The 10,233-nt window shown below is 38.7% G+C and overlaps 1 protein-coding gene across 2 annotated transcripts in view; it reads right to left on the bottom strand.

Moving 5' to 3' along the window:
• Window positions 1-566: 566 nt before the first annotated feature.
• The window catches only part of Kcnn2 (potassium calcium-activated channel subfamily N member 2), a 132,272-nt gene continuing 122,605 nt past the window's right edge, over window positions 567-10,233 (bottom strand). Inside the window, exons 6-9 of one of the 2 annotated variants that reach the window (XM_028894137.2) lie at window positions 9,595-9,722; window positions 6,223-6,231; window positions 3,627-3,696; window positions 567-1,173 (exon numbers count right to left, since the gene is read on the bottom strand). In XM_028894137.2, the coding sequence (XP_028749970.2) occupies window positions 886-1,173; window positions 3,627-3,696; window positions 6,223-6,231; window positions 9,595-9,722 (495 nt within the window). In that variant the 3' untranslated portion in view covers window positions 567-885. The remainder of the gene's footprint in view (window positions 1,174-3,626; window positions 3,697-6,222; window positions 6,232-9,594; window positions 9,723-10,233) is intronic. The other variant, XM_037197134.1, reaches the window with a different exon arrangement.

Raw genomic sequence — 10,233 nt, 5'->3', positions numbered from 1 at the left:
AAGAAAGGACCATATGTTAGGTGAGGTGTTGAGTTTGGCTCATATATATTTATTATTGTGATGGCAATCTACAAATTGATACATAGGTGGCTAGACATGTATACAGCAAACATCTAAGAGTATATAGCCTGGGGCTTTCATGGTAAATGAACTAGGAAATCACTAGTTTAGAGCTGAAATTCTGCAATATGAGTTCACAGTGATGTCCCTTGATATTTCCTTTGTGTATATTTGCTTATAAGATGGGAATAAAATAATTATTGAAAGTGTCTCTTCCCCTTGTTCGCATATGTCCTGATAAAACTGTCCAAGTTTCCACATCACTTGGAAGCAAAGTACACTAAAATATGCTGTGAAATGAAAACAGGGTAGGGCCAAATGGTTGTGATATTAATATTTCAGGAAGGAAAATCTTCTCAAATCAGGCGTAGAACACTTTAGTCTTTTCATTTCAGGATACATTTTGGAAATCAAAATTATCAACGTGGATCAGATAATAGTCAGTCACTTTCCCCTGAAAACAGTGTAAGAGGTAAAGTTATAGAAATGGGAAGAGACCAAACAAGTATGTGCAGAAATTAACTTTTTTATTATATATCATATAATGTAGTAGTAAAGTTTGTTTGAAGTGCATGAATAAAAAGTTAGTGAAATTACAGGAGGAACAATCTATATAGCAATAATTGGTGCATTCCCTGTGCATCTGAAAGAAAAAAAAAGAGTTTTCACTCATATTTTGGCCTAAAACTTAGTGTTCAGGTTCCCAAGATTCTGACATCAGAACCCGGATAACGCTGATTAGAACCATAGGGGCTTTACAATAAAAGCTAAAATATTGACCATATGATGGCAAAAAGTCTTATTTTGTGGTTAACTTATTCTCTTCTAGCTACTCTCTGATGAAGTTGGTGGCGCTGTGGAGGAGGACCTTCTCCTCCTGGACGAGGACCGGGAGCGCTCAGCATTATAGGTGACATGCTTGTCGTAGTTCTCCATCTGAGCCTCAATGAAGTCCCTCTGCTGCTGTCGGATGGTCTGGCTGATGAGCCCAGGGAGGGCATGAATGCTACCAATCAAAGTCTCTAATTTTGTTTCCAGGGTGACGATCCTTTTCTCAAAGTCTTCACTCCTTTCATTTAAGTCGGAAATCATGTCATACATGATATTCTGGGTCTGGAAAAGAAGATTGAGAAGACAGAAACAGAGAAGTAAGAGGCTTCATCACTCTTGCCTCAGAAGAAAACTGTCAACTCTTCCAGCTTCAACACTAGCCTCTTGCTGGTGACAGGTGTGTCCTCTAACTGAACAATTTAGGTTGCAAAGCAAGTTCCATGTATTCTTAATACAAAGGTGTAAATGAAGGATGACAGGAATTAGCTAGTTATGATTTAGAAAGTATGGTGTAGTTATTGCTTGTTAAATGCCCAATGATTTTAGGTGGCATAAACTTAGATAAAAATGTTTCATTTTATTATTTATGTGGTAATGATTCTTATACAAGTTAGCATATCAAATTCATTTCAACATGTGACATTACAACACGGCCAATTTTTATAATAATGGTAAGATTTAAAGAACAAAAAGATAACAGATGATAGTGAAATGTAAAAACATGATGGGAGAGTAGGAATAAAGTTTAGGATCAATTGATTTGAGCAGATAACTTAGTAATTTAAAGAAATCTATACTCACACATCTTTTGTTGTCTATGTTCCAAACCTCAGACCTCTTTTCATTGAATCCAACAAAAAGTTTCACAGATACAATGTCAAATAATATAAATCCTCAATAAGATTAATAGTTGTGGGGGATATTAAATTACAAGTCCATGGCTAGGACTAAAGCTCAGTGGCCAAGCACTTGCCTGACAAGCACAAAGCTCTGGGTGTGTCCTCAGTACACCACACAAGTAAACATTTACAGGTTGCCTTATTGGAATGGTGTACTTAGAGCTACATGGCCTGAAGTAGGAATGTGAAACGCTGTCTTGTACAGAACACTGAATTGATCAGAGGGAGTCACGAGTCTAGGTCTTAGTTATAGTTCCTGAAGTAGTTAAGAAACTTGCAGAACTGCAGGGCTGAGCAGCTCAGAGCTAGAGACAGAAGAGAGTGGCCAAGAGGGAAGGATAGAGATGCTATACTGAGCCTAGGACCACCTTTCCCAAGTCCAAGACTCCTTGTGTCACATCCTCCTCCTACTCCATTTCTTCCTGTATCTTTTCCAGCTTCACTGATGCTTAAAGATGATAAATGAACTGACTGAGAGAGTCATTCAGAATACAGGCATTTTGTTCTGGTTGAGCCATGGACACAGAGAGCACTAACTTCACTTTTACTACATTCTTGGGAAAAGTGAACAACATCCATTCATTCGAAAATACTGAACTCTTACGGCATGTATCATCCTGTGGTCAGAGTAAGTATGGCACTGCATAAATAGCTCAAATATATTTTACCTTGTATATACCTTTTGTGTAGTGCTGGAGAGTAAGCACATGAGCTCATGTGTGCTAGGTGGGGCAGATTTCAGTTTCCTGCTGTATTCTTAAAGTATACTCCTTTCCTCCATTCTAACTTAAAGGGGCCAGCTTTATTTTTTAATGTCCAATATTTTAAAGCATTTAACCTAGGAATGATGCAACACATAAATATTATTTCACTACCAAATATTATTTCACTACCTCAAGTGAAATCCACATTAGTGGAGGGTGTCTTTGTCCTGCATGCTTGTATGTATACTGCCCAGCTTCTGTGAATGATGTCTGCTTCCCTGAAGTGAGTCACTGAATACTTACCTTGAATATATATATCTAGTATGTGTTACTGATAATGCATACATTGAATATAATTTGGAAGTATTATTTAATAAGGCTAGGCCAAATGTCTAATTTTCACAGATTACACTTCAAGATTTGGCAAAAACATAATATGATTTGTCAAATATAAAACAGGATGTATGTGTTGCCTCTGCCAAAGCAATTGTGCTAAAAGGCAGAACACATACATACTTCTATTCTAGAGTCTCCTTTGGAACTAGTTGAACAGGATGTGATGTCTGTACAGCTGATAAATATTCATATTTTCAGAGTGGCTTTTACTTATGGAGGAACAATTAAAAAAGCAGATAAATCTTTTGGATATGACAAAGAACTAGAAAACTATGAACGTACTTGGTTAATAAAATGGAGAAAACCATAAAAAGTGAGTACACTTTCTTTTGAAACATAAATTTCATTTTAGAATATAATTTCTGAGATTAAAGAATAAGAAGAAGAATGATGAGTTCTACTTATCCCTGAGCCTCATAGTCACATCCAAGATGTATGTAGTTCTGTTCTTCCACAGATGAGGTATCATTTCATATTCCACTAAGAGGTCTTATGGTATTTCCAGTGCACTGTCCCCATGGAGTCTTTTAGCATTGGGGTTGGATAATGTACATGGGAAAAGAGCATATGAACTCAATACGAGGTTTAGAAAAAGAAGGCTTCTAAATTGGACCATCATTTTGGGGTGGTGTGGTAGCTGTGTTAAGTTTGTGGCAGCTTCTGAAGTGCTGCCCATCACGGTGCAGTGGTTAATTTCAATGGCTACAACCTTGAGGGCTGAGCCCCTCTGAATTACCTTGGCCAGATCCACTAGGGTATTCGCTTGATCATTTAGTTTCCTCTGTTCCATCTTCACACTTCTTAATCTAAAAGACAGAATCTGAAATCAGAAAGGCCCTCTTGTCTCTCTGGCCAGGTCACTGCTTTCAAAGGGCATGCACAAAATCCACAAGAGCAAATAACTGCATGGATAATGCCTTCAGTATTTGGGGGGTAAAGTCCACACTGGTTATGTGTCTGGTACAATGAGAAGCATGCTTCCCCAACACCGCAAAAAAGAAAGGAGAGCAAGAGATGAGATGTCCTCAGGACAACCATGTACCAGGTAAGTTGAATTCAGGAAGACTCATAAGGATTTAACCATATGAGAAAAAGCCAAAACATTCCTTAAAGCTCCAGTATCATGACAAATAGACATAGGAAGAAATATGCAAAGCAACTAGAATTTCATCATGTTGGAGCAATGAACACCTTCCTATGCCTACGTGACTAGATACAGGTATTAACCCTGTTTAGTCTGAAATGAATTGGGTTAGGTATTTGAACCTGATGAAAACACAGTGATAAGTGAGATTCTTGTTAACAAAAACCACTTTTATTCAACCAGCAGCAAGATAACTCAAAACATATAATTTTCTTACTCTATTTTGCTTGATTTTACCTTAAACTGACATTGAATTTGAATAGAGGCCAGACCACATCTTTGGGAGAATCTCTTTTAGTTTTAAATGTAGTTTTTTGAAAAAATATATCTAGTAGGTAGAATATCTATTTTTAAGATTAATTTTAGTTACTTTAAAATATCCTTGTATGTATTTGACGGTCACAAGGCCACTCTTAAAAAGTCATTTTTCTAAATAAAAACTCTTACTGTTTTCTTTTTAAACTTATTTATTGTAGAACCCCGGTAGATATTCCATGATTCTTATGTCCAGGAAATTAAGACTTTACAAGAGAAAGCTAGGTTACTGTTCTGTAAGCCAGACATTCAAAGCCTGACTAAAAAAGAAGAAAAAAGAAAAAAAAAAAAGAAAGAAATCAATAACTCTGAGCTATTTTGTGACGAAAGAAAAAAAATCCATGCTAATCTCACTTGGGCTTGATAATGAATCATTTACTGAGTATGGTTTCAATGAGTAAAAAGAGTATTTTATACTTTTTAATTTAAATAGTATATAACTACATAAGAGACATAAAAAATTCACAGGGCAAGATTTTACTGCCAGGGAGATTTTCCTAATGTCTTTACAGCACTTAGTGATTTCATCTTGCACCTAGGAGAGCCAGCATGTAGCTGGGTCTGCTCCACAGTGAAGATACAGCTTCTACCAGCTAGAGTCTAAATGGCGTCCACCTATACTACAGTCTCAAATCATCTAAAATGGTTCAGACTTATCAATTCATTGCTGCGTATTCATTAGAAACTCAGAACCAAGTTAAATGGCTCACGAAAGCTTATAACTCTTCAATTCTACCTTTGAAAACTCAATGGAAATCAAGCAAAAAGCACCTTGGCCGTCTATGGATCAGTGACGGGAAGTCTAGTAGGGAAAGCCGCAATGTTAGCTGGGGACTCAACTCTCACTGACCCAAAATTGACTTTGCTTCTTCAAGCATGGAATGAAGTGTTATATTAGGACTCTCCTGGAGTGCTGGAGGTATCATAAATGACTTTAAGTGACACCCAAATAAGACCTTAATACTAAAACATGCAGAAAGACAGCTTTTCCCTTTAACCACCATGAATGTCTGGATTATTGCAAGAAAAAAAGTGCCAGGCAGGTCCTATCTTATCTCTACCTCCTGACACCTGATTATAATATTTTTCCCCCACAGGAGATGGGTAGGATCTTGGCTCAGAGCTTTCTGGCCTATGGCTATAACTCAATACCAGGATTAAAATCACCAGATGATGGCACCTTTACTTTCTACTGTGAATGATGCCTTTTACGATGGGAACTTATGTCAAGTTTTCTTATAAAGTTTAATAATGCCTAAAGTTTGGGGCTCTGGACCTGATACCTCCAGCAATTTGTGAGCAACGAGAGAGTCTTGAACTTAGAAAACAGGAGGAGGGGAGAATGGTGGTTGTTAGGTAAAGTGGAAACTTTTTTCAAAAACACTGGAGTCCGGTGTCCTTCAGCTGGATTTCCAAGCTATGACTGACAGTAGAATTTTGCCCATGGTATTTATTACTAATCTAGAAAGCTAGATTGATTTATTAGTGATCTGACCCTGATTGGAACCCCATTAGCTCTTGGGACTTAAATGAGCTTGTCTTGCCCTCTGATCTGCCTGTGGGATGGGACTGCCTTCTGAGACTATCTGCGATGTTAGAAGAGCAGACATTGAAACCTTGCTCAAGCTGCAGCTGCCAGAATAAAAGGTAACATGCACATGGATAGTACACTTTTTTTCCCACAAAAGATTAAGAAACAGATGTTGATTTCTTCCTTGTGAACTTCACTTATCACAGGAAAATATCATGATTTTGGATCACATTTCCATAGCAGCAATCAGACTACCAAAATTCACAAATAAAGGATCTGCTGGGTGCATGCAGCCAGTAGAAAATTCTGCAAATGTTGAAAGGAACAGCTCACACAACTTACTTCCGAGCTCTATTTTCATTTTGTTGAAATAAAAAGACAAAACAAAAGAAAAGAAACTGTAAAGTATTCCGGAACAAAATAACATAATGTGGTGTTCAGTTGTGCACAGGGGGGCTCGATTCATCAGCTGGAAGACCCTGCAGGATCTTGACATTGATTGGCACTATTCAGTTCATCACCATCCTTTGTTGCTACTACACTCTGCCTACCTGAAAGCACTTGGCTTCCTCTTACACCAGAATTCAGAATGAAGAAGGTGCATAAAAGTCATGTTGGCCTCTTCATACTTGGTGTTCAGGGAAATAATAGGAAACACTTTGGCTTAGAATGACAGATATAATGGTTCTTTTGAAGGGAAAGCATATCTTTTCCATATCGGGGCTATTCAGAATCCCCTCTAATATAAATTATGCACATTAGCTTTCTTGGCTCTAGACAAGTTCGTGTTGATTGATGGCTCCATGGTTGAGACAGAAGAATGAAAAAGTTAAAGCTGCTATCAGAAAAAGGGTTGAAAGTTAGAGAGAGAGAATACTGCATGGCATTGAGCGACAATTCATAAAGACAAACGCGTTACCGAAAAGAGGGCACTGACCTAGAGAGTTTAGACTCATCAGAGGCTAGAGAGGTCGCTTGTTGGGAAAGAGGCCATAAAGTATGGAAAAGAGTAAGAGCTGAGCTAGAGGGGGCTGGTAGAAGAGGACAGAGCTGTTACAATTGCTCTCAGGGAGAATCAGAGAGTAGCAAAAGCCAGACAAGTTCCAGCCAATGACTTGTGAGTCTTTGTCCAACTAGGTCTACTTCCTGCAGCGCGGGCGGATGATGCTGTGCACCCCGGAGCAGTGGACAGTGAAGACCTGGCCCTGAGGAATCGAGCCCTGTGTGCTGTCTGTCATGACATCACTCTACAACTCCCCACAGAAGTTCACATGACAAGTGATTATGCACCAGTAGAAAAATCTAGCCAAACCCAGCCCTTGTAACCACGCTTATTCTGCTGCCATTGTTCATAAATGTTAAGTATTCTCCACAGCAGGGAACTCAGCAAACCCCAAACTAACTTTTAAAACAATTCTGAATATAATTGAATTGCGTCAAACTCATCTGCTTTAGATGCACACATTGCATTAAAAAGGGCAAGGAAAGGATGATAATGGGAAAAGTCTGATGGAAGCAGAAGAAGAATAAGGGGGACTTCTGGCACACGATCCAGAGCAGCCAGTGCAGAACTCCACAGAAGTTCCTCCCATGTGCCCTTCCAATCAGGCTGACATGCCCCGTAGGGCAAATTTGCCACTTACTTTTGGCCAGTTCATAAAATCAGCTTCCTTGTATAGAGAATTTTTTTAAAATAATGTTTTGTTACAAAAGAAACTTACGGTAATGCTAAAAGATTTTGCAATGAATAAATACCAGAATACTATCTCATATTAGTATGGATGTACTTATAACTCAAAGTACTTGACAAAACAGACTAAATAATAATCACCATACCCACAAAGTTACAGGACTGCATTACAGAAATCTATTGGTGCATGCTTTGGATTTTTTACTCAAGAGGCAAATCAAATATGACTGTATTTTCACTGATAGGCACACAAAATGAAGCATGATCACAACACATGTACATACTTACTCCTACTTCATCTTGCATACCCTTTACCTTTGGATGTGTCTTCTCATACCCAGAAGGGGAAGCTTTCTATCATACTCAAACAAAATAGACTACCAAAAACATTAACAGTACAAAAATGATCTGTCCATAGTTTGCCGTGATTGTTCATATTAATGTCGGGGTTACTGTGTTGACAGCTTAAGAAGGCAGACTTTTTCTAATGGGCTCTTTCCAAGTGAATCCTCTGAGAAAATGGCTGTCTAGATGGGCTTAGGGAACACAGGAAGAGTCCAGATATTTCTTGGGGCCTCACTCTCTAGTGCGGAGAATGAAAGGAATGCTGCCACCTGGGCTGGTGTTCCTGGGTTGACTCTGGGTCCCAAAAGTAACTGAACTTCAAGAAGCAGGCTTCTGCTTTGTGAGCCAGCTCTAACATAATTCTCCTCTTTGTTTTCCCCTGACTTTAAAAAGAATAATTTAAAAATTCTAGTCCTGTCATTTCCTTACAGGCTGGAGGGCAGTTGTGTATCTATCTAGTCAAGTCACAGAGGTAGAGGAGAAATACCATCCCCTTCTAAAGAAAGTACATGGGGGGCAATAAGGAGCACGAGTGAATAGCTGTGAGCAATAATGATAAACAATTCTACCACATGTGCAAAGATATCTCTATTTTAATTCCAGAGTTACTTGGGTTTTATTTGCACTAACAGAGGTCTCAATCCCATAGAAGTATGCACATGAGCATCATTATAGGCACACTATAGACTTACCAGGATACCTTAATATCCCAACCAAGCAGGGCAGAGGCTGAACCAGTGAAAAGTCAGAAAATGAAAGTCTATGGATTCCTCGTAGAAGGTTAGTGGTACCATGTTGCTTATGAATTAACTAAATATGTAAATAAAAATCCCAGACTCACAGCTTTCTTGTCTGTTGTACTGGTTGGGTCTGAGAAGGCCAATCATGTGGCACAGGCAAAGACCTAATATTTACCCACATTTCCATTGTTATCCTGGTATGTCTCACAAGGAAAACCACTTTCCTGAGCCACAAATGTGGCCACGAAGAAAGGGCTTTAAGAGCAAGTCTGTCTGGTGTCACAGTGGATACCCACATGTGAAGAAAATGTCAGCCTGGAAAGGTCTGTTTCTCAGTCATCACTGAATCTTATGAGGTACAGACAGTTAACTTAAAAGATAAGTAATTATATAACAAAGACATGCATCAACAGCTTATGTCAGTTAAATAAAAGTAACTTAAGAGAAAATTGAACTATGCCAACTCTATAATGATCACACAGCATATAGATAACCCCAAACTTTTTGATTAAGAAGTCACTGAATATTGCAGAATTAAGACAATTAAATATACTATGTTATATAAAGATATTTGCTAGCATGTAAAAATCCAGATGGATCATATAATGTCCCTCCCCACTTCTCCCAAGATTCTACCGTGGATTCAAGCTGAACATTTCAGGTCAAACTATAAAAATAAATGCATTAATTAAATATAATTCTAACAGAAATTATGGCCCCCAAAGACAAAGGTATTTTGATTATAGCACACATGCTTTCCAGCCATAAAAGGAACTAAGCCTTTCTCTGGGGTCCATTATTAGAATCTGAGATGTCTCCTGGGAGCAAACATGGCAGTGCCTTTTTCTTTTCCTCCCTCACCAAGGGAGGACCAGCGAGCACAAGAATCAAAAGCCAAGGCTAAGAAGAAAGAAGACAGAAACGAAAACAGGTACTTACTGATGAATAGCTTGCAAGAATTTCCGCTGATGCTTTCTTACTTTTGCGTGGTCGATCTTTTTCACTAGCTTTGTGTTTTTGTAGATTAACCACGTTTCCCTGAGTACATTGGCGGCTGCGTTTTTCACCTGTTTAGAAAACACAAGAAAAGCCGTCACTACACTCTAAAGCAAATTCCCCCACACTCATTCACAGTTGTGTTTTTCATCTCAAGAACCACAGTGAACTGGAGCTTTAGAAACTGCTACTCAAAAGACTATTTTCCTAGTATATCTTCGTTCATGCAAGAATTTAGGTCTGCCTGGGAACACAAGTGAAATATTAGGGAGCTACTACTGACCTCTTTCTGTATTACACTCTCCTTGCTCTAACAGGAAACTGCGTTTTTATTCAACACCTCATTTAAAGAAAATTCAGAGATGCTGAATTTTCCACTTATATGGCAACTCCTCTCCCCATCTTCTCTATTTCCCCAGAGAAGGGCAAAATGGCAAATACCAAGGTTAACTTTGTCTCTTGCAAGCTCACCCAGTCCCTCTGGCTGTGCCGTGCAGCCAGGGCATATTTCCGTGTGTGAGTTCACCCCATGCACACCAGCTCCCAGAATGACTGGTGTATTTGCTTGTTAACACACTTTCA

The sequence above is a fragment of the Peromyscus leucopus genome, chromosome 19 (genome assembly GCF_004664715.2).
Source record: "Peromyscus leucopus breed LL Stock chromosome 19, UCI_PerLeu_2.1, whole genome shotgun sequence".
NCBI classification, from domain to species: Eukaryota; Metazoa; Chordata; class Mammalia; order Rodentia; family Cricetidae; genus Peromyscus; species Peromyscus leucopus.
The sequence above is the reverse complement of the archived record's forward strand: the minus strand, read 5'-3'. Positions and strand labels throughout refer to the sequence as shown.